The 26,030-nt window shown below is 37.9% G+C and overlaps 2 protein-coding genes across 3 annotated transcripts in view; both read right to left on the minus strand.

The window, feature by feature from the left end:
* Window positions 1-15,403, minus strand: part of LOC135201051 (uncharacterized) — a 112,195-nt gene extending 96,792 nt beyond the window's left edge. The window contains exon 1 of one of the 2 annotated variants that reach the window (XM_064229899.1): window positions 15,147-15,403. In XM_064229899.1, the coding sequence (XP_064085969.1) occupies window positions 15,147-15,228 (82 nt within the window). In that variant the 5' untranslated portion in view covers window positions 15,229-15,403. The remainder of the gene's footprint in view (window positions 1-15,146) is intronic. The other variant, XM_064229900.1, reaches the window with a different exon arrangement.
* Window positions 15,404-18,268: 2,865 nt separating this feature from the next.
* LOC135201050 (uncharacterized) lies at window positions 18,269-25,439 on the minus strand. Its single transcript, XM_064229898.1, has 6 exons — window positions 25,329-25,439; window positions 22,620-23,311; window positions 22,010-22,175; window positions 20,946-21,040; window positions 19,244-19,517; window positions 18,269-18,540 (listed from the first exon to the last, which is right to left on the minus strand). The coding sequence occupies exons 1-6, from the start codon at window positions 25,414-25,416 to the stop codon at window positions 18,479-18,481; spliced, it is 1,377 nt and encodes a 458-aa protein (XP_064085968.1). The 5' UTR covers window positions 25,417-25,439; the 3' UTR covers window positions 18,269-18,478.
* Window positions 25,440-26,030: the final 591 nt, after the last annotated feature.

The raw sequence follows: 26,030 nt of genomic DNA on the forward strand, positions 1-26,030 counted from the left end.
CAACCCCCCATCGTAGATGCAGATGAAACTGATCATGAGGGGTCTGGCGGCTGGCAGATACAAACAAGCAGAAAGAAGAGAAGAACCTCCCGTTTGGCCGCTGGACCGGAGCCCATCATTCGTGTTTCACCTCGCCTGACACCTAAGAAGAGATGCCACGTAGTAATTCACAATCTGCACTCATCGGTGACGCTGGATGCCATAGTGGAGAGAGTCAAGTTTCTCACTGGCTCTGACATAAAGTGGCTTACAGGATTACCTGCCTATTTCAACACCTCGACGTTCTTAAAGGCGAGAATTTCGGTCCTAATATATTAGTTTCAAGATACAAACTAATCCGGGATCAACCACCCCCAGGGGAACTTACTGACACTCCAACCAGGGTCATTTCCACCACAAGTGCCAGTCAACCCCCCACGGCGAGTGACTGCCCACTCCCCTGGCTAACCCCCCATCCACCAAATGATCAGCGCATTCATCTCCCATCTTCGTGAGTAGCCATGGATACATTAAACATAATCTCTTGAATATCTTTGGCCTCAAGCGAACATTCCTCTCCTAAACATGTTCTGCAAAACTTCAAAGGCATTATTGCACTGCAAGAAACGCTCCTCTGGCCACATGACCTTGCCATATGCGATTCAATTCATGAAGACTACAGAACCTTCTCGACTTCATCGATGCAAGTTACAGATCAAATCCTAGCCGGTCACCCGAAAGGAGGCCTTTCTTTCCTGTGGCACAAATCATTAGACAATACGATAAAGGTGATGACCTACAGGGGTGACAGATTGCTGGGGCTTCAAGTGACAGTAGGGAACTCTAATATCCTAATTATTAATGTTTACATGCCACCTGGGTAAAATAACAATAATTTTTGATCATTACTGCATGATCCTAGGGGAGTTACACAGTATTATTCATGATTCTCCTGCTGATCATATTTGTATAATCGGGGACCTTAATTCTCACCCCACAAAACAATTTTATAATGAACTTACTCGCTTCTGTCAAAATCATGCTCTCCAAATTAGCGATGTAATGCTCCTCCCTCCCTCCTTTTATTCATATGTACATATAGAGCGGACGCTATTACAACTTCCTGGCTGGACCACTGCATCACATCTCCACACTTCATGATTCTATTATGACCTGCAATATTCGCTATGATCTTGCAACGGGCTACGATCACATCCCATTACAGGTGTCATTCAGTACCCCACCCTCCCTACCGTGAACCCCCTAACTGATCGCCCACCAGCGGTAAACTGGTGGATTTTTAAAAACCAACAGAAAACCAGATACTTTAGGGCGACCACGGAAACCAGGTTGCGGTCATTAGTTCAACCGGAAGACGCCTTACTTTGTACTAACACAATTGTAGAAATGACCACCACAAGAGGGATCTGAATGAATTCTATTCGAACATAATCTCCGCTTTGTTTGCTTCGGGCAGGACTGCCTACAGATTTCGTCAAGGTAATTCTCGTAATATACCTGGATGGAATGACTTGGTTAAAGATCTGTATCCATACTCACGAGAAATGTTTTACTGTGGAGGCAAAATGGTAGCCCAGGGAAGGGAACACACTGCATTGCTAATGAGACAGGCGAGAGCGCAGTTCAAACTTGCTCTTAAGCACTGCAGGTTAAATGAAAAACAAACGAAGAGCCGATGCAACGTCTAGAAACTTAGAATCTGGTGATTATTCTCGTCTTTGGAAAGATATCCAGTCTTTAAATAAATCCCAAAACTAAAAAGCTATTACAGAGAGTAGGGGAAGCAGTCGGAGACAAAGCTATTGCAAGTATGTGGGGCGATCACTTCAACAATATCCTGAATTGCATAAATGATCAAGATTCCCGAAGGGATGTAGATAACCTCCTTACTGACAACATTAACTTTCATTTTACAGACCGTATTATGCCAGGTAACATTAGCGATGCCATAAACAGCCTACCTAATAATAAATCGCCCGGCTGTGATGGTCTTCCTGCAGAGGCCTTCAAACTCTGCCATCCGATAATTTACATTTTGCTAGCTGCCCTATTCAATGCGTGCATAATTCACCGTTTCTTCCAGACTCCCTACTCTTAGTTCACTGATACCATTAATCAAAAACAGCTAAAGGATGCAGCTGACCCTGGCAACTACCGGCCGATTGCAATCACAACGATCGCATCGAAGATACTTGAGTCTGTTCTTCTAGTTAGACTTCTTCCCTTTCTACACACCACTGACAACCAGTTCGGGTTTAAAGCAAACCACTCAACTGACACCTGCATCTACATACTGAAAGAATTGCTGAACTACTACCTATCATCAGCCTCTCCTGTTTTCCTTTGTTTTGTAATGTGAGAAAAGCATTTGACCGAGTAAACTACCTGAAGCTCTTCCTGAAGCTGCAAAAAAGGGGCACACCCCTGTACCTAATTGGCATTTTACATTGCTGGTTCTCCACACAGCAAATGTGTCAAATGGGGTAACGTGTTATCTTACACCTTCGGCTCCCTAAACGGGCTTCGGCAAGGGGGCATTCTCTCCCCATACCTGTTTAATACGTACACAGATGACTTGAATGTCAAGCTGAACTCGCTCCCAATCGGATGCACCGTCAATGAAACAACTATAAACAACCTCTGTTACGCCGACAATATGGTTCTGATTTCCCCATCAGTGCAAGGCGCCAATATGCAGAGGAATTGATATAATCTACAACGAAACCAAGACCCAGTGCATGTCGCTGCTCCCGAGATCGCTTAAGCATATTGCAGAACCTCAAATTTCCTCGGAAACCATCAGCTGGAATTTGTGCACGAATTTCCGTATTTGGGTCCCATTATCACCGACGACCTAAAAGATACGGCAGACATTGAACAGAGGCGTCGTAAACTATGTGCAGTTGGCAACAGGATTGCAAGGAGGTTTGCCTTCTGTCACCGAGACGTGAAACTGCTGCTATTCCACTCGTACTGCTACAGTATCTATGGGTGTCCGTCTGGACGAACTATACCCGAGAGACCATGAGACGCATCACTGTTGTGCACAATGACATTCTGAGACGCCTCACAAACACTCCCCGCTACCACTCCACCACACAGATGTTCATTGAAAACCACCTAGACAATTTAAAAATCATTGTTAGGCGAACAATGTCCAGTCTGGTAACCCGAGTGAGAACAGCAGCAACCCGCTCATACAAAGCATCCTAAGGAGTGAAGCAAGAAGAAATTCTAAATTGTGGGAAAGATGGGAAAATGAGGCCTTTGTCCCCTAAAGGACTTAATCTCTGTATTGGCAAGATGTCATTTGCAGTTTTTGTCATTATTACATTTATTGCTGATATTTTAATTTTTCATTATTACTGTGATTCCTATCAAGTTAAGGTTTTATTTACATTTAATTTATGTATTAAGCCTCTGGACCTGACTACTGTAACCACCTAAGGTCTCTTAAGTTGAAATTTGAGTTATATAATATGTGCACCAACTGTTATTACTCTCAATGCATATTTTTTTTTTCTCACCAATATTATTACTGTTATTACCAGTATGACGATTACTAGCTTTTCTGCTACCTCAGCTATATTGTGGGTAAGTGCCGATTATTCATTTTCTTTTTCTATTTTATCATGTCTCATGTATCTAGGTTGTGTATGTTACTGTCTGTATTTTGTATACTCAATGTATATGGCCCCGAGCTGAAATAAAACATATTATTATTATTATTATTATTATTATTATTATTATTATTATTATTATTATTATTATTATTATTATTATTATTATTTTTACCCCACGAATTCGACACTAATTAATATAGTTTCAATCTACTAATCAAATATAAAAAAAAAATTCCAAAAAAAAATTCCTCGCTAAACCAAATATAATCTTTACCTACTGAATTCTCACAAATAATCCCATATCTGACAAACACACTATCAAAAGAGAACCCATAAAGTCTAACAGCAAAAACCCCTTTATGGTTTATATAACTAGCCTCCATAAAATATAATGCCGAACACCCCTTCTATCCAACTCACATACCCTGACAAATTATATCTTCTATCTAAAAGATAAATGCTATTTATCTTTTAGATAAATAGCAACATCTCTCGTAAGAAAAGAAAAATAAGATAATACAACAATAATAAGTGAACCTTCCCCTCCCCATTACACAGCGCACTTAAGAGAAAAGAAAAAGAAAACTATCAGTTGTTTAATCTTCTCGGACGACGTTAAGAAAAGAAAAAAAAAAAAACATATAATTCAACATCTTTTCCCAAAACGGAATGTATACCGTTACAGAATCTGCTAGCGCAGCAACCCTATCGAAACCAGAAAAAAGAACCCAGAAAAAAAAATTCCCCCCCCTCACATGACACGTTCTCGTGAAATGCCATAATCAGCATCTCCGAAAACAGTGCAAATCCCCAAGTAATCAATTCCAAAGGGAAGATTCGCAACCGGACTCCTTACAGCAACTTTAGCAAAAAAGAAACCCACCTATGAACACGTCAGGTGCTTCGCATTGCAGCATATTCAGACTCGCGACGCTAGAAACTCGTGACTCTCAAAAAAAAATGTTTAGTACTGAACTTCGTAAGCACACTCTGCAGAACCATCTCATTATACATAAACCATCATCTTAATAATAACACCACTCAGGTGATATAAATAATTCCTCTATTTAATTTTACTGACCCACGCCAAAAAGACCATCCCGTTTCTCAGCTAAAGCAAAAATTTGCCGAAAAATATTAACCCCGAAATCTTACGCCAAAACGCCGCAGATTTACATATAATAAGAGAAAAAAACATTAGAAGGAAATAAAGGAGAAGGAAAAAAATGTGAAGCCATTCTGTCATCAAATTACAAAAACAGATAACAAGGAAAAAAAAGGAAAAATGAATGCAATTGCGCGATCATATATTAATTGCCACAACCAATTCTTTTCAATTTCGAGATATGTGTTAGCCTCGACTCACCTGTTCGTTCATTTAAAACTACAAACCTATTTCCAATTTTCTCTTCAATGACTTTAAAAGGACTTTCAAACTTCGGGCCTAGTTTGTAATTTAACTCATTTCTCACGTTAAGTTTTAAAAATACCTTATCACCGACATTGATCTTGGGATCAGATGATTTACTAATACTCTTCTGAACCATATCTCTGGTTGTGGATTCGAGATTACGGCTGAGACATGCGTGTCTCTCTCTCGCTGTGGATATCAGCGCTTCAACCGTATCCTCCCCCTGGTGAGGCGTAGTTAACAAATCAAATGTGCCTCGCGCTGGATAACCAAACAAAGCTTCAAAAGGGGACATTTTAATTGAATCGCTAACCATGGTGTTAATGCTATGTCTAACAACGTTAATATATCTGTCCCAATTTCTATCATTACCACCTACCGTTTTTCTGAGCGCTTCGAGCACTTTCCTGTTTGCTCGTTCGCACAACCCATTAGCCTCGGGTCTGTATGGAATAATTGTTACTTTCTGTATCCCCATGACTTCAGCTAAACACTCCAAGGTTTTGCTCACAAATTCCCTCCCATTGTCGGTTAATAGAACTTCGGTTGAACCATATCTGCAAACGATACCATTGAAAAACACTGTGGCTACTTCTTCGGCCGTTTTATGCTTAAGTGGGAACATTTCTACTTATCCTTGTAAGTTCATCTATTATCACTAGCAAGTAACTTGTTCGCATATCTAGACTCACAAAAATTCCCTAAGACATCCATATGTATTCTCTGAAAAGGCCTACTCGGTAGGATATGATCCTAATTTGCACGATGTTGTCCTAGCAGGCTTACATGCGTTGCACACCGCACAATTCCTTACGAAATTTTCCACATCTTTACCCATATTTTTCCAAATGTATTTAGCCCGAACCTCATCATATGTTTTTTCTATTCCCAAGTGAGGACTACCGAACCTGCAATGAACTATATCTAAAACCACTGGAATTAGGACTTTCGGAATTACGATCTGTGTCGTAATCTCCTTTACTTTCACTGGTTCTCAACTTATATTTAATTTTCCTAACCAACAGATTTCCTTCCAACTCCAAACCCGAAAAAGGCAAGCTATAACGTTTCTTGACTAATTCCCCTCTCAGAAATGCTTTCGCATCTGCTAAAACCTCGTCTTCATCTTGCCTTAGCTCTATGAGAGGTATATCCCATTGTATGGCTTCGCTGGTGACCTGTGCGACTTGGAAACCTTCCACGTCATGAAAACTCCTGCTGAGAGCATCAGCAACAACATTAAATTTGCCCTCTATATATTTGAGCTTTGCATCAAAATCTCTGATAGTTAGAAACCATCGAGCTCTTTTGGGAGACAAATCGGGTTTATTAAAAAGATCGAGTAATGGTTTGTGGTCTGTAAGAACTTCTACTTTATTCCCCATCAGTAACATTTTAAAATGAACTAAGCTCGACACTATTGCAAAGGCTTCCTTATCTATGGTGGCCATGGACTTCTCGTTGCTGCCTTTTGTCCTGAACTTCCTGCTATAAAAAGCTATAGGATGAAATTTCCCATCAAACTTTTGCATAAGGCATGCACCTATACCTTCCTGGCTTGCATCAGTCACTAATGTAAATAAAAAGGTTCCTTAAAATCTAGAAACTGCAAAACCGGGGGATTCATTAGCACATCTTTAAGCTTTTGAAAACTCTCCGCCTGGGGTTCCTTCCATTGAAATTGAACGTCTTCCTGCAACACATCAGTTATGGGAGCTGCTATGTTAGAAAACCCTTTTACGAACCTCCTGAAAAAACCGGCGATACCCAAGAATGACTTAATTTCTTTCTTTGATCTGGGGGTGCGAAAATTTGCTATTGCTTTGACTTTATCGTCATTTACTCTAACCCCTTCCTTAGATATGACGTGACCTAGATATGTGATCTGCTTTTTCAAGAACGAGCAGTTGGCTAGCTTGATTTTCAACCCCGCTAATCTAAGCCTCCTAAGTACTTCTGTAAGCACTTCCAGGTGTTGCGCGATCGTGTCCGTTGCGATCAGGATGTCGTCAATATACACAAAAACATTTTTGCCCAATAACCCATGCAAAACTGTGTTCACCAACCTGGTAAAAGTCATCGGACCGCCCGATAACCGAAGCCATTCGCGTAAATTCATAGTGTCCCTTGGGCACTGAAAAGGCGGTATATTCCTTGCTACTCTCGCTGAGAGGGACCTGTAAGAAACCTTGCGCCAAATCAATTGAGCTATAAATATTATGTCCCCAAATTTCGACAAAAAGATCTGGTATGCACGCGACTGGATAGCGGTCAGGGATCGTTTTCTCATTTAAACGTCTAAAATCGACGCATACACGGACCGAAACCGTCTCTTAGTTACCGCTAACAAGGGAAAGTTGTAAGGAGGACACACTGGGTCTAATGATTCCTTCTTCTTCCCATTCCCATCTATTAACCTCTTTCTCTACCTGTTCTCTGATTTTGAAAGGTATGCGATATGCAGGAATATAAATAGGTTTTGAGTTGCTCTCCAAATTTACCTTATGCTCTAACACATTAGTCAACCCCAATTTATCCCCTTGCAAGGCTACCATATCCCCAAATTCTGCCAAGAGCCCACTTATCGCTTCAACGTGTTCGCTATAATCCACATTAGCCAAATGTTCTCTGAATGTTCGTTTCCTTGATTGTATTTCTGCCTCCGAAAACTCAGGTTTCCCCTCTACGATAGCCACAGAACCACTATCACAATTCCAATCTTGGAAATCCACTATATATGTGTTTTTCTGGTATCTCCTAGCTGTATCATTACAGTTCAATAGCTCCACCCACGTAACCCCATTTTTGGATACACTGTTCACCGATACCGTGCTAACAACTCCTCTGAGCTTTTCGCTGTTTTCAATAACACACACATCTGGGGGTTTTCTCATTTCCTTCAATTTAACTATTACCATAATCTTTGAACCTGGTAGTAACATAATATCTTCAAATAAAACACCTCTATATTTGTGGTTAGCATCTCCCCTTGCCACCGCCCCATACAAATTACCACCCTCATTATCATCCCCAGCATTGTTAGTATCAGAAATAACATCCATATTAGTATCATCACCAGCATTGTTAGTATCATTGTTACCACTATGAACTCTGATAGAACCCCCGCAATCATCTCCCATATCACCATTACCTTTCCCCATAACCCTCGTATCACCGCCATTAATACCACCGAGCACCTCTCCTCTTTCAATAACCTCCATGTCCTCCATTCTATTCACGTCCTCATATGGTATGAGATAACCCATTTTCCCGATTGTTATCCCATTAGCACCCGCATGGATCGAAATCTTGTGTCTTCTACAAGCAGGATGACCCAACAAGATTTTATTACCTAACGCAATTCCTTTTATTACCAAAAAAGGTTCTGTTAACACTCTGTCACCGAGAGCAAACTGTATTTGAACACAACCCAGGGTGTTTAATCTATGGGCTTGCACATCACACACCGTCTCCGTTGAGGGCTGCAAAGGGTAATTGGAGAACATGGATTGATACAAATTATAGTCCATTAGATTTATTGATGCCCCGGTGTCTATAAAAACCGGGATATCCACATCCCCTACTGTTCCATAGACTATAGGCTTGGGCTCTGGGGCGTCCCCCACGAGACCACAATGGCATATACCAATCACCTGTACCCTTTTTGTTGATCGGGCTTCCAAAAATTTTGTCGATCCCTTTGCCCTCTGGTTTGACCTACCTGGGAAGTTCTCACATTATAATTACCGGAACCTTGAGGTGCAGGCCTCGCATCTCTCCGTATCTGAGACGGACAAGACTGCCAATAATGATCAGTACTTTTATACATTCCACAATATTTAACCCTACACAATTTCTTTGGATGTCCTGGTTTATTGCAGTTGAAACAACGCAACTGCTGTTGCTTTTGATCGATCGATCTTTTGTTATCCTCAACCTTTGCACACAGACGATGAGGAGAAAGTTCCGTGTCTCTCTGTACTCTATCCCTCAGGCCTGTCCCGTTAAAAATTGTGCTATCTACGGTGGGACATTTAGACCTGTGTTTATCTATTTGGGTATAAAGTAATTCTTCGTCTGAGGTAGGCTCAACCTTTTCATCAAAGCTATCCACTATTGCATCGGGTACCTTGTGTAGGAGTAGGGAAAAATAGATCAGTTTATGAACATTTTTTATAGGGAGATTATCCCCTGTAACCCATTTAGATGTTTTCAATTTTCCTACCCAATCTGCCACTGCGTCAAACAGCTTTGAACTATGTTCTACAAGGCTATTAGTGCCTTTCCGTAGTTTATAAAGACCTCGAAGGTCTCTCACCATATCTCCGTGTTCCTTTGATTTGAGCCATATGCTGTTTTCAAAAATGCTTGCAAGTCTGTCCAGGTATGACATTTTGTAAATTGGAAACTCCTTGACCTATAACTGAGGTCTCCCTTATTGAAATCTAGCAAAGCTTTCGCCTCTCTGAATGCCTCTACATTGTCTACTATATTCTTTCCCGCTAAATAGTTATTAACTCCTTCAATGAAGATATTTACAGGCCGTGACAATACACCATCCACAATCCCTTTGAATGGGCTGACTCCCGCAAAAATGTTCGTCACCTGATGTAGTAGCGTCGTCGGTTTAGCATCCACCATTTTATCTTGTTTCCCAAGGTTGTTTTTTCCGCTACACTTCCCCAATCTCAATAACATCAGTGTATTTATATACACTATACCCAATCAAGAAAAATCAACAGAAATTTTCCCCCAATAATGGATAACAAAAGGTAAGCGTGCCCCGTCCCCAATCACAAAATCAACCCCACAAAAATGACAATAAAAAAAATAATAATAAGGAGGGGATAGGAAAAGAAAAAGAATGCAAGGTGTTTCCGAGCCAACTCGCCCCTCTATCTCTCTCTCTCTCTCTCTTGCGTGACTCGCCGCAAAAATCCCACTCAGGTAAGTTTGCCACACACAAATACAAGGAATATGAACAAGAACAAAAGGGTAAAGAAAATCCACAAAATATAAAAAGAGAAAAAAAAATAAGAAAGAAAAAAACTCGAAAATACACTTACGTCTTCATATGACCGTAAACCGAATTCATATACACCGCAAACATGCGCGAACTGCGAAACACTTTAATATGTCGAAAATTAAACTTTTTCTCCTCACGGTTTTTTTTAACACCTTTATTCTGTAATCTCAAGAAATCAAACTGACTTAGCTTGGGAGAGGAAGTCTGAGGAACAGCTTCTCTCTGTCGAATCAGCAGTAATGACCCTGAGTTGCCTGTGACATGATTAATAACCCCTTTTCCTACCAAAAAAAAAGACAAAACCCCTATTTCTAACTGGTCACCAGTCCCTTCGGAGCGTACCTACAGCTTGAAAAATATATAAAAAGCCTTTACCGCTGCTACCACTGTATTCCCCTCCTTATCCCCTAAACTACACAAACTGGGAACTCTTACCTGTTGCCAACGGTGCCCTGTCTGTAAGATGTCACGAGGCTTATTAAGACTGCGTAAATATAAAAAATTCTATTTATTTCCCAAAGCAATTGGTTATAACAAAGAACAAAATGATTAACAAGTCATAATGGCATAAACACCCAAATCTACCCATAAAGAAACCAGTAAGATAACATTCTACCCCCTTGACAAACGTTACACTCCCAAACCCAAAAGTGTCTTATTGATTGTCTCGTATTAGTCAGGTTAGAGAATCCCATTTCTAATCAACCATGGAGTCGGACCCATCTGTAATAAAGATAATAGGTATATAGACATCCCCACGTCACTCTTTTCAAAGTGTTTACGTAAAGAGAGTATTTTACACTTCTCTCTCTTTTTCCAAAAGGTAACAGGTTTTTTAAGTTTTATAGAATGTGTCCTACCTTTTCGATGGGCGTTTTCTCCCGACACTCGGAGCAACCACTTGACCTAATCTCGTTCGCACAAAGAATGCGTCTTCCACAAGTACCCTGAACTAGTAGGCCTGTAATACGCGTACAAACGAATGTACATGCCTCACAAACGGGGAACGATCTCTGAGTCAAGTTGCTTGTTCAGCAAATACCTTTTTCTCCAAGTGAACTTGCAGTGTACCACCTCTTGTCTCTAGGCGAGGAGAGCTATGTGACTTTACTATCATATATGACACTTTAAACATATTATTAGCCATTCCCCCTCTTTTCACCTCCTAGATATAAATATATTATATATATAAATATATAATAATATATATATATATATAGTAATTATATTATTATAATATATATATTATATATATATATAAAGATAAATATATATATATATATATATATATGTAAATAATAGATATATCTATATATTATATATATAGTATATAGAAGATAAATGCCACGAAGGAAAAATAAACGAAGGAGTCTGCAAGATCTTTTGACTTAAAAGTCCTTTACTGAGCAGATACTGACAAAAATACGAGAAAAGACAATACAAGAAGGTTCATATAACTGACAGATAGGGATTATAAAGGGATTAGTACCTAGAATCCGACACACCTGGAAGATAAGAAACCTTCCCAAACAAGCATAAACAAAGGGTGCAATTAAAGGTTTAAGACAATCATCTCAGATACAATCTCCAGACAATTAAAGGATTATAGGTGACAGCTATTCGGAACCTGGTAAACAAAACCATATTCACAAAACATGACAGACATACATTACAATAAAATTTAATACCTCTAAGGCAACTGATTTTTATTTAAGTCAGTTAAATTATATCTTTGAGGTCATTCTTAAACATGTTACAGATACAAGGGTCTAAATGAAAAAGGCCACGACTAACATTGAAATTACAATGAAAAGTAAGTTGTATTAAAGCAGATTCTAAAAGATTTCGTGATAAGACATCTCTTGACTGTGCAATTACTGAACTATCAATCCAATTAATTCGGTGGTTGTTTTCACTTAAATGAATAAATAATACATTAGATTTTTGCCCAGTTTTTACAGAGTATTTATGCTGGCTTAGCCTTACTTCTAAGCCTTTGCTGGACTGTCCGAGATAGAATGAGGGACAATCCATACATGGAATTTTATATATTATGTTGTTGCTTTCTTTGGGGCCATTTTTTATTAACATTCTTTTTAGTGTGTTATTATAGGAAGAAACAAGGTTGACATTAAAAGCTTTTAACAATGGTTTAATGGTTTCAAATCCGTTAAAATAAGGCAAACTGAGAATGTTCTAGAATTTTCTTTCTGTGTGTTATTTTCAGTATAAACTTTTTGTGGGCTTTATTATAACAAATGTCTAATATATGTGAAGGATAGCATAAATCTTTCCCTATTTTTCTTATGTATTCAATTTCTTGATCCAAATATTGTGGACTGACAATTCGCAATGCTCGTAAAAACATAGAGGAAAAAATTGATATTTTTATATTAAGATGGTGGCCTGAGAAGAAATGAACATAAGTTAAGTTGTTAGTCGGTTTCCTATAAATACTGAATTTACATTGAAATGGTTCTCTATGTATCACAACGTGTAAGAAAGGGAGGCAATTGTCTTTTTCTAATTCTAGAGTAAACTTAATCGATGGTACCTGGTTATTTAATTTAGAGAGTAAATCATTTACATCAATACCGACAGGAAGAACAGCTAAACAATCATCAACGTAACGGTACCACTTTACTGGAATATGAATGATATTAGGTAAGTAGCGTTTTTCAAAGAATTCCATATACAGGTTTGAGAGCAATGGTGATAAAGGATTTCCCATTGCCATGCCAAAAATTTGTTGATAAAATTCACCATTGAATATAAACTTACAATCACAAATGCACAAACTCGTGAGTGAAATAATGTGACTTATAGGTAGAGGTAATTCATGCTGAGTTAGTTCATTGCTAAGATATTCTAAAATAGAGTCTATAGGGACTTTAGTAAAAAGAGAACATACGTCAAAACTAACGAATCTATCAGTAGGGCAAAGAGCAATTTTGTATAATTTATCAACTAAATCTAGAGAATTATATATATGAGAATCGGAGATGGTTCCAAGTAACGGGGACAAGATCTTAGTGATATATTTCGAGAGTTTATATGAAATTGAACCAACAGTACTGATAATAGGCCGCATAGGGTTATTTTCTTTGTGCGTTTTGACTAATCCATATAAGTAAGGTAGCGAAGGAGATTTGACTGACAATTTGCCTAGTAGTTCTGTTTTATCTTTAAGGATACTTTTCACTATGCTATTAAAGTTTTTTATGACTTGATCAAGAGGATTTTTTGTTAGTTTTTTATAAGTCACATCATCATCCAGTAGGGCTTGCATACGTGATATGTAGTCAGCTTTATCTAAAATTACTGTACTATTTGACTTATCAGCTTTTGTGATGTGGATAGTATTGTCCTTTTTAAGATCAGTCAAACTTTTCTTATCGCGAGCAGGGAAGTTACTTTCATGCTTGACATTGGCAGCTCCGTAAACAATACCTTTAATCATGTCAACATGATTTTGAGGAAGATCACAATATTTTTCAAATTTACTTAGGGATGACCCAATCATTAAAGCAGAAGCTCCAGAGATACCGTGAGATCCGTTTTCTACGAGGGAGCTGTGAGTAACTTTGGGTGACCATGTATAAGTTGTGTAAGTAATCTCTTTATATCATTGCCATCGTTGGCTCAAGTGTGCCGTTTAATGTCTGCAGTAACATTATTATGATTTCAGACAACGTTTGTGAAGTATTTAACAAGAAATTTTGTGCCTTTTATGAGATTTTCTTAGGTTCTTGTTGTCGTATGGCCACTATGACTTCTGTAGAGTAAGGGTAATCCGACCCCATAGTTTTTATGTCACCCCATAAATTTGTATATATTGCGTCAGATTCTTTATTTTTGTAATAAAATAATCAAAATTCGTTGGCGTTTCCATAAGAGCTGGTCTTGTGCACAGGCTGGATCCTTTCCCTTCGGGTAGGACTATCAAGCCTCCCTCCATCTGGCAATAGTCTGTCGTCGAACAATTCGCGAATATATATATATATATATATATATATATATATATATATATATATATATATATATATATATATATCCACCTTTGTTATCAGATACATATGTAACTGAAAAACCAGGAGTAACTTCTCTTCCTCACGCTCATTGGATACGAACGTATGTGGAGATCTCCATTAGTTAAGAGTGTATTGTGGGCTGTGGCTGTTACAATTAGGTACGCAACACACACACTCGTCTGAATTTGTCCCTGTTGTATATTTGACTTTCTTATATTCACAAATATTGAACCATGCACATATATCAGTGACGCATTCACTATTACTTTGAAATAACTGATATGCTTATCTACCCCTGCCAGGAATGGAATCCGGGCCTCTCGTTTAGATACTGTCATCATTGTTTACGCTGTTATCAAGATAATGAGCTGATATCGAATGAGCTGTGCATATACATGTCGAATTCAGGTTCTGTAATCCATATACGTGTGACTTCTTTGTTGACTTTTCAAAGTAGACTGTTTATTGTTGTATGGAAATCAAAAGGTCCATTGCACTTATTAATACTCCCTCTGGATGTAAATTATTCCCAAAATTTAATGAATTCGACATTAAAAGATATTTGCGACTTCACACACACTCACCCACACACACACACACATATATAAATATATATACATATATATAATATATATATATATATATATATATATATTATATATATATATATGTATATATATATAGTATATATATATATATATATATAATATATATATATATATATATATATATATATATATATATTATATATATATATATATATATATATATTCCTATTATTTGTATGTGTATATCAGTTGTAGATAAACACATCTTATATACGTATGCATGATAACATATTGACATGTCCCTGTACGTGTAAAACCCCTTGGTTGTGATCAATACTAAAACCTCAAATTATTGCACTCCAGCTGTGAACTACTCTGTACGTAATGAATGACGTCAGCATGATTATAATTAATAACTCATCCGCCCATTTTATATGTGCGTATTCAGCTAGAAATGATTATTTGCGAACACTTAAATGTATATTTGTTGTTTCGCAGCAGACTTGCCTGGGTATATGGTGATTGGCGTCACCGACGACAAAAGAGACGATGAAATGAGGAAGCAATTCCAGAAATCTAGAGATCTCATTGTGCGCTGCAAAACTTCTACGCATCACTTCACGTACTTATTTCTACTCTTAATTTTTTCCCTTCCAAACACGATTTCATGTCTGTCAGCAAGCGAGAGGCGTTCGTGTTACTAGTCTGATGCAAAGCTATCGAGCTCATGGAGGATGTCTTATCACGCAGGTACTTGAGTTCTTGCCGTAACGTCATTGCAAATGTCACCTAATATCATACTAGATAGAATAGGAAATTATTATATAATAACTACGTGTTAAAATCCTGTCCTAGGCACTCTTAACCTATTTGACACTCAGTTCTTGGAAATTTACAAAATAAAAATTGAGTGATATTTGTGATTGTTGCAACAACGACTTTTCGTTTTGAGATAACGATTTAGAGATAACGACATCAGCATTGCGCCATGTACATTGCCCTTCCTACTAGACTAGACCAACAACTAATCCCGCATAAGGCAGCCAAACTTTGCTTAATAAACTTAACCTACTTGAAAAGGATATTAGACTGCAATGCGGTATCTTCGAGATGAATAAATTTAATTTTTACATACAAATTAGGTTTTTTTTTTTTTTTATTGGTAGAACTGGTTTTGTTCTTATTCAAGGCCGAAGTAATGATGTGAATGTTGAGATACGTAACGGGTGTAAATTGCAGCTTTCATTTTTACCATTATTTATCTTTCGTTTTTCCTAATAAAGGAGTTTAAAATAAAAAAGTATAAAACACTTCAGGGAAAGTATTTATCATTGCAAGGCAGCTATGTAGTATCCTACCATGACTAAAGATCTTTACAAATGCTCTTCGTAATGTGATCGTGCTATTTATACATACTTTCTGTTAGGATATACATATTTACTTGTATGTACAAATATATATACTCTGCTATAAACCTTTCCTCCTTAGAAGAAACAGCTTTAGAAGCATTAAGATTCCTGTTCTCAGTAGCAATCTTTTGGAACAAGGAGCGCTCACCTCATACTCTTTTTTTTTTTTTTTTTTTTTTTTTTTTGGTGCCTGGTTGTAAACCCTTCACAAATGAGTAACCATCCACCATCATTCACTGTTTATGTCAAGAGAAGAGACCCGTGCTTTTATTATTATTATTATTATTATTATTATTATTATTATTATTATTATTATTATTATTATTCTTCCCACCGTCCTCCCTACTTACCTAAGGGGTCGGTTGCCTGATGCGCCTTTCCTTTCATCAGGCTTGGTTTATTAATTGGCAAAGAGGTTTTTACTACCGCATGCCCTTGCTCTCATCAGCCACATTTATTGGCGATGGGCCTCGCCTTTGACTGAAAAAGTCCACCTGCAAGGCAGCAGTTTCCAGTTATTGGCGGTTGGCCTAGCCTTTTACTAAAAAAGTACGACTGCACGGCAGCAGCTGTCCTTTTAGTCGCCATTTACGACACGCAGGACCTACGGTGGTAGTATTCTTACACCCCTACTCCTATCGTTGTTTCTAAACCAGGCCATGATTCTAGGCCTGTCCTGCCCGCCTGCGCAGCTGTGGCGTAGCTCTGGCATTCATTCTGTCAGTGGCTGTGGCCTAGGTTGGCCAGATATTTTTGTGGTGACCAAAGAAAATGACACAACACTAATTTTCTAATTTTCTAATTAATAAAATATACTATTCTCAAATGTATATCCATGTGAATGAAGGAAAGTAATACTTTTAGCAATTACGAAACCTCTATTTGAAATGATAGAGTTCAATTTTCAATTAATTTTCAGCTCTTACTAGTATAAGCAAATGTATCAAATACTACTGTAATGTCAATTTCCTCACAAACTTATAGTTAACACTAGCATAATTTCTATTATCAGGTTTTCATTTTTTACTATAGTGTAATAAATATCCTTGTCTAAATATAAATATAGTACATATCATCAATAACACAAAAGACAGACCCTCCAGAATCTCGCTTCGAAATTCGATCCTGTGCCATTCCCTCTTCTTCATCTCCGCTCCCTGGGAATTCGCTCCAGGCAGAAGTAGAAAATTGCATTGCACTTATTCAAAACTAACTACGTATAGTTTCAGTCGCTTCACACGTATTGATAACATTAATTTGTATCAAAATATCATGAACAAACATGTCATTTATGTTAAAAACCGCGAACTATATCCATTATATAATTTCTCATGTCTATATAAGCTGCAAAGGTAACAAGAAGGGGGAAGCATCTGACTGGGGTGTGCCGGGGCCACCCAATAGCGACGCCAGTGCTGCGTTGAATCTGTTATCAGTTATAATTTCTTGAGGGTGTTGTTATTCCCAAGGTTTAGTGATTTCGATGCTAAACGTAGTTTGGAGCTGAGTGTGTGTGCGTTCTTTTTAGTATATGTATATATATCGCTTCGGTTACTTTTTGTAGTATGCTTTCTATTATGTAAAGGAAAAATGCATCCCTCATAAACAACAGGGAATAACTATTGCTAAAATCATCACATAACATTATTTCCTTTAGCTCTCACCCGTCAGTGTTTGTTTCTACCTTTCAACTTGCACAACTGCGCATTTCGAGCAGTTATGTGAAATTTTTCCTCCACCTTCCTCGTCCAGCCACAACAGGACGCTGTGTCGACAATTTATGTCCTCTCCCTGTCACAATACATGATTGTTATTTATAAGCATTAGACCAATCTGGGGACAGGATTGAGTGGGACAGACGGCAATATTTTCTTGAAATAATGCAGGATGATGAATGATAAATTTCGTGTTTTTAGCTACGTTTCAGGTTGGAGCAAAAATTGGAACATATTTTGAGAAAGAATATTCTCTAATGGGGCATCGTTATAAACTTGAAAAGACATTAATTATGATTTTCAAGACTGAAACGATCGTTTCCTGATATGTTTAACGAGCAAATTTACATAGTTTCATCAGTAGTTGTTTCTTCAGATTGATTATTATCAGATTTTTAAAATGTCAACAAAATAATAATGCTAATAATAGCATTACTGGAAAAATGTGCCAGCACATTATGGAATCGAGGAGAATATATGGGAGAAGTGGAATAAAGGACAAATAATAAATCAAAGAGCTTTCTTCTTGAAAGTAATATTCCTCCATTTTGCCGTTGTATTCACAGCTGTATGATGAAAAGAAGAGGTTTCCCGAATCAAAATGTTTTTCACAAACTATTCTTTTGCAATTCATTAACATCACCACTTCACATTTCCAAAGTATGACCTCTTAACAATAATATTAGCTCATGTGACTGCAGTTCTGCCGGACATTTTACTCGCTCGTACTTTCATATATGTCATTGACGGTCTCAGCGCTGTCTTCGACGTCAGCCACTGTTTGGGAGAAACAATACTCATCGTTAATTCTCTTTCTTACTGTCAGGTATCAGACTCCAAGGCTCCGGCCTGTCCAAGGTAGGCATGTCATTAACCTTCCTTCACCTCTGCCTATACGTTCTTTTCGTCTTCGTCTTGGAAAGTTTTGCTTTTCACTTATGGGTATTCTAGAAAGCTTTCATCCTCTTTTCAAATAGGCATTCTGTTCTGGGTTTTCCTTCTTAACTTAAAAGATAAAGTGAAAGCAAGATTCTGTATCCTGGCGCATACACACACACACACACACACACACATATATATATATATATATATATATATATATATATATATATAATATATATATAATATATACTTATATGTATAGTTTCGGTTACCACTGATCTGAGTCTTCTAACCAATGTTGGTTCAATTCCGCACTGGTATGGCAAATTTCTTTAATTTCCTCCCAGTGTTTGAGTTTTTTTAGTATATGTATACATATATGTATACATATATACGTATATATACATATCTATATAGTATATATATAAATATTATAATATATATAATATATATATTTATTACTATATATATATTATACTAATATATTGTATCAAACTTGTGAGCGTGTGTTTTTCCCAAAAGTATTATGATATATGATATTAATCAGCTCTTTATCGCAAATTTACGCAACTTCAGTTTAGTTTCTACAAAAGCTTACCGTTGGCTTTAGCCAGGATTCCAGTAGCAAATGGCAGCATCTCATAATAGGCGTGTTCCTCTGGACTTCTCTGTCTTTCCTGAAGGACAACGCGTCCTCTCGGCAAGGGAGGACGAGATGGTCCTCGAAATGAGAGGGGCGTCGGGGGAGGCGGTGATGCTGGGAGAGGCAGTGTTGGGTGACCCCATGGTGCCGAAATTTGGACATGATCAAGATGATCTTCTCCATTAAGGCGTCTCCTATTGACAGTGCCTTCAGTGGTGGAGATCTTCCTCTGAGGAAAAGAAAGCACGACGAGATTTGAATGCAACGGTCTATTTGGTCATAATTCGCCAACAGACGTTGAGGGCTGAAAAAGACTGTAGGGCTACTGGCGATAACTGAATGATGTAAGAAACAAACTAATTGTGTATTGCAGAAAAAATGTCCATCGAAAGAAACGACCCAAGATCAGAGTTTCTGGTTTAGAAACTCAAGGGATGAATAAGGAATGTGTCGTTTACATAACAAATAAGACAACAGAGACGATAGAGGAGGAATGTATAGAGCAGGTGTTCATAATGTGACTCCGCCTGAAGACTGATTACTGATAATTGTATTTCAAAGTATTTATTATATAATAACAGGGAAAATGATTTTGTGGAGACAGGAGGCACTTGATAACATGGCTCTACCAAAGGAACGACTGATGATAATGTTTCCTAGAATTACCTAAGTGGGACATTGATGATGCAGAGTCTTGAGGTACCTGATACCCTAGATTTCAACGAGGCCAGATACCAGACAATATCTCATAGCATTGCACAGAACGGAAGTCGATACGGTGGACACTGGAGGCCCTTGATAGCATAGACCGAATGAGGAATTGATAACTGCCAACAATGTTTCATTGCATTACATAAAAGAGAAAATTATCATGTGGAGAGAGAAGGCATTTTATATCGTAGATCTGACTGAAGGCACACAACTGATAATAATGTTTCATTGCCTTTCATAAAAGGAAAAATGACAGGGTGGAGAGTGGTGGTACTTGATACTGCAGACTTTTCTGGTGGAAGATAACCAATGATAACATTTCACCGTAATGATGCTGTTTCTTAGTATTAGATGATTATGAGGTAAATTATGAAGTGGAATAGTAGGTTCTTGATACGACAGATCTGACTGAGGATATATATAGCAGATAATAATATTTCATTTTCTTATAAATGAGGAAAAATATAAAGTGGAGACAGGAAGCACTTGATGTTATAGACCTGACCGAGGTAAAATAACTCACAATTATAAGGTGGAAATAGGGGACACTTGATGTTGTAGACCAGATTGAAAGAAGGTAACTAATAATGGTATTTCATCGTATTATCTATGATGGGAAAACGATGAGGTGGAGACAGGAGGCACTTGATATCGTAGGTTTGACAGAGGGGACAGAACTGATAATGATTATTCACAGTATCAAGTAAAGAGGGCAGATGAGAAGGTAGAGACTGGAATTACTTGATACCTTAGACCTAACTGAGGGTTGATAACTGGTTCTGATATTTCATGGTATTATAAAAGGGAAAATAATATTAGCGGGGAGGGGGGGCCGGGGAATTAACTAAGAAGAGACTAGAGATAATTAACATTGGGGTCTTATCTAAAGACTGATCACTGGGGAATATAAGGAGGAATGTTTATTAAAAGGAGGAATGTTTATTACCTTGAAAGTCCAGTAGAGCCGTAATTGCCATGTTAACTGCACTGTGATGACAACACAACAAAGACCCAGCACTCCCGAAAGAATCCAGATGGTATCTGAAGGAAAAGGGTAAAGTTTGTCTCTTGTGTCTAAGGTCGTGTCCACACTAGCGGGCACTGCCGGACGGGCAAACACTGTTCCCATGACCTGGTCCACTATACTGACCGACAGAGTATGAAGCCAGAACGATGCGATTGTCTGGTAACACTGCTTCAGAAGCAAGAGAAAATATAAACAGCTGGAAGTGCCCGACGGGCACATGTCCGCTAGTGTAGACAGGCCATTAAATGCATGTAGGACTTCATTCCCCGCACAGGACATAGCTGACAGTGTACCTTGTGCAGCTAAATATAAACAGTACTAGAGGTTCCCTAAAGCCCAAGAGGCAATGTTTTCTGACTTTTACTTTTCATGTGTTCCTCTCCCTCCCCTCACTTTTCATATGTTCCTCTCAACTCCCCTCACTTGCTGAGACTTCTTCGATTTTATCTTGCTTCATTTGTAACTCTCATTGAAGACCAGCACCTTCTTATGATAGATACGATAATATAGACATCTTTACTTTAACGTATGCCAGTATCTACTTGTGGTAGCTGCATTATTCAGGCTGTTACACTCATCCAACCTATGCTGGGTTGTGATCATCTAACCAATGGCCCCATTTTTGCGGTGCTGTAGCCACTGTACGATACTTGACCCGTCTCTGGTTTGAATTGCTGTTGTTGAGCGTACACTAGAAAATACATTCGCTTACATATCTTTATCTAACTAATTATTGACTCATTTCTTTGCTCTCTGTATTTTTTTCTCAGTATCATTCAGCTACATGGAAGCCTGCCGGGAAAGTTCATGGCTACTGCAATTTGTGTGGTCTTTTGGCTGCTGTCATAGACTTCCGTAGCCCAAGAACAGCATGGATTCTGCACCTTTTATAAATACGTCCAGATGGGATTTCGCGTTCGTAGCCTCAAGAGGGTTTGGTTGATGAGAATAAAGCAACTTTGTATTATAATAAAAACACTAACCTGATGGGTTTGCTGGATGTGATGGAATAATTTCAACTTCGTTGTCGGGAGTGCTCCTCTGCCGCTGAGTAAGGAAATATGAAGCGTTCCCACCCTTCAACACCTTTAAATGCCTGGGTTTTTGTTTCACTGCTTGCGAGGAGAGTTCTCTGTTCTCGCTCATTATCTGGGGTTATTCGAAATTTAGAAAGTTAGTTAAAAGGCTGCATTGGCGTATAAATGAACAGTAAAATAAGACTCTTACATTTATCGGTTGTTCTCATTTCAGTAATAGAATCACAAAGATAATAAAAATAAATTCTTGGATTTTTTAGATATTTTTGAATGACATCTTTGCATATTACTTATACGTTATCATCCAAAGCAATTTACGAATATTTAGTTTTTTGTTATTTTTTTTAATGGCATTTCAGTCAACATCATTTATAGAGGATTCAGGAAAGAGCATTTATCAAGATATCAACTACACCTACTTATCAATAACCAAGATGAAATCAAGCATATTGATAAAGGCTGAAGACGCGGGTAAGCTTATGTTATATCTGCAAAAGAAATAAATATATAGAATTACATAAAATATAACAGGAATGTTTCTCCTTACTCATCTTACCCTAATTTCTGTGGAGTTGTTCTTGGATTCCCTGAAGAGCAATACCAGGTGATGTTCAGTGAAAGATGGAAGCGGTCTGTCCTCTCTCTCCTTCTTGATGGCCATAGCATTGGCGTCCATCCCAATCCAGAATTCCCATTCGTCTAATTTCATCTTAGGATAGAAATCCTCGGAGGAATACAGTATCAGATGTTCTGTGTTGCTGTTCCCGGAATTTATAAACAAAGGCACGTCTATCCATTCCCTATCTGATACCCTCCAGGATACTTCCTGGGATGGACAATACCGCATTAACAGAAAACCGTTTACTTCGACCTTGACTACGTGACAGTCAGTAGAAGAGTCGTTGTGAGCCCACCAGAGATGGCCTCCTGTACCCTGCAGGAAGTAATGCTTCACAAAACCGAGGCTGAATTTTGTCCACCCCTCTTGGAACCTTGGAACCACTAAAGGAAAGGTTTTGTTCCTTTCACCACGATTAATCTCATCACGATTAATCTCAAGAAGAACGTTCTCATCTGCCACGGTGATGATGTCGTAATTCAAGTAGGAATTATCTTTGCATTCGAGACGCGCCTCAAAGAGTTTTCCGAGACTGCCGTTGGACCCTGAATGGGAGATGTGGACGTGGAAGTCAACCGAATCGAATTCAATCGGTTCAACTGATATAGAAGTTCTTTCCACCATGCAACCTGAAGGTCAGAGGCAATGAAGATCCACGTCAATAATAATAAACACGAAATTTTCATCGATTAGTTTGAAACCTGTGGATTTGGCTTGAAATGATATCTATATCCTTGAAACAGCAGGAATTCCACACCTATATAATGAATAAGCACAACAGATAGAACCGATTGGTGATAAAAGTGCTGTATCCTTCAAGTGAGTCGACTGCCTTTCATAAAAACACATAATTCTTAGGGTAACAATGTTGATAAATCATTTACTACTCTTTAAGTAATGAAATATTTCCAGAGAGTTTCATATTTTATTATGGAACGCACATTCCCTTTTGGATGACATGGACATACATCTTTCCCAAGCAAATGCTACTGCATCACTGACTGGCTCATTCAGGCACCACCGACAGAATACATGTTGCAGTAGTTTGCTCTGGAAAGATTTTCATTGCAAGCCCCCATTAATCAGCCCTTGATAAAACTCATCCTATAGTTAAATTCTGATATTTGATGTTAAATGCGTTTGTAGTCATTTATGTTAACTCATGGTACCAAATTTGAATGCAGTAGGTCCATCTTTGACACTTTTGGTGCTAATTAAAAAAGGAGGCGCTGCACCCACCCTGCTATCAAGATCAGGATAGGTAGGCTACGAGCCCCTTCTCCCCTGGTCAGTAAGTTGAAAGGGCGTAGGCCTCCTGCTCCCTAATATTGTGGGAAACCCTCTGGCTCCCATTCCCTTGGGGTTTATTGCCCCCCACCCTTACTACTGAGGGTGCCTCATAGCCCCCATATTGTGGGAAGCCTGTTTGTACCTGTAGAAACACTTATACATAGATGTCAACTCCGAAAGTGGTAAATAATGAGTTGTGTGAAAATGAGAAGTTTTGACCCCTTAGAAATGGCCCTCGAATTTCGGATTTTGACTAAAACCTTCGTGTTGGAGGCGGATTGTCTATGGTAAGAATTTGATAGGCCTAGGTTTCATAGTCTGGGTGTATATAGTGAACAAACAAACAGAGAGACTAACAGACAGAGATAGCCTTTTATAGATATAGATTATGACCCAATTATTCCCAAAAATAAGTATAAAGCTAAAGTCAGCAGATGATTTGCTATATTTTCTTAAGTATAAAAATGATGCTCATAGCTATATGCAAGTATGTCCTGTATATAAGTGCAGTGCATACACACTATCATTTCTAATGAGTTATTGATATGCACGTGTAACAACGGCCGTGCACACACACACACACACACACACACACACACACACACATATATATATATATATGTGTGTGTGTGTGTGTGTGTGTGTGTTAAGCCACAGAAATCCACTTTGCAAATGTAATAACTTACACCTTACCGCAATTGTATGTGTAAAGTCCAGCTACTCCAACCAGGATTCAAACCAAGCCTTTTTGTTTGATGCAACGGTAGACAGTTGACTTATCCACAAAGTTATAGGGAAATATATAGTTTTTTTCACCCTGCTGCACACGTTCCATTCGAAAATACGTTCGATAATTAGATTCAAAGTCATCACATATCTACTCAGAGAATAAGTGCTAAGTCTGTAAGTTGTGGCCATTTCATTATGTTTGAGTCACAACTCACTTGTGATTGTTTTCATGTTACAATAAGCAAGCTACAAGCATCTCCGAAATTCACTTTTACTTGGGAATAAATGAATAAATGACCCCCAACGGGAATTATTCGTGACAAATGCTTCTATCTCGTTCCACGAGAAGTAAAGAGCCCGGACACCGTGATTACGGAGCCTGAGTTCGAAATAAATGTCTACGAAAAGTGAAATTTTGTTTATATCTCTCGTCATGACTGATTGGATGAGTTGCTGTAATCATTATATTAAATACAAAGGGCACTGGTTCGAAATCTTATATATATATATAAATAATATATATATATATATATATATATATATATATATATATTATATATATATATGTATATGTATATATACGCATATATGTGTCTGTGTATGTATTTTTTAACAAACATTACTAACCTCGAGGTATCTCGTAACCTGTGAGGACAAGCAAGATGTCACAAAAGACCAGAAGGCTGCCCACATAACCCAGTGTTGTTCGTTGCATCTTGTTTACTAAAAATGAAAAACGTCAATTCGTGTATTTTAAAGGAAAGCTTATCAAATGTTCTTGAATATGTCTAGCATCCAGACATGTTTACTGTTCATCTTTTTAGAGATGATTCAGGGAGACTAGATCGTCTAATTCCGCTATTACATATGTGCATTTATCAACATTAAAACTAGCAATTAATAGGACGAAAAAAATTGAAAAGGGAACACGACCAAATGAAAATGAAGAGCATTTTTATCGTTGAGGAAGCGCTTATCACTTCATGTTGTTTTGAGCTCTATATGATATTGTGAATTATTTGTCTCATAAAGTATACACACGCACACACCATATATATATATATATATATATATATAAAGTAATAATATATATTATATATATATATATATAGATATATATATATATTTGCGTGTGTGTGTTTGTTTGTGTGCATGTGTGTGTGAGTTCTTCGCACGTTTTGGATACTTTTCACTCTGAGTCTATTCAAGCTATACAGATATAACTTAATTCGATAGGGATATGCAAGTATGAGCGGGAATAAACTTATATCCTTTACCGTGGTTAGTTGGTTCACATTATAACATTGTGATATCTCGGGTGCGTCAGAA

The sequence above is a fragment of the Macrobrachium nipponense genome, chromosome 27, assembly GCF_015104395.2.
Source record: "Macrobrachium nipponense isolate FS-2020 chromosome 27, ASM1510439v2, whole genome shotgun sequence".
In the NCBI taxonomy this organism is placed as follows: domain Eukaryota; kingdom Metazoa; phylum Arthropoda; class Malacostraca; order Decapoda; family Palaemonidae; genus Macrobrachium; species Macrobrachium nipponense.

Coding starts and splice junctions, on each gene's coding strand:
- LOC135201050 (XM_064229898.1), bottom strand. CDS start 25,416: ATGCAACGAACAACACTGGGTTATGTGGGCAGCCTTCTGGTCTTTTGT. Junction 21,041..22,009: donor ACATCCAGCAAACCCATCAG/GTTAGTGTTTTT, acceptor CTTTTCCTTCAG/ATACCATCTGGATTCTTTCG. Junction 18,541..19,243: donor AATCCTGGCTAAAGCCAACG/GTAAGCTTTTGT, acceptor TCTCCCAAACAG/TGGCTGACGTCGAAGACAGC.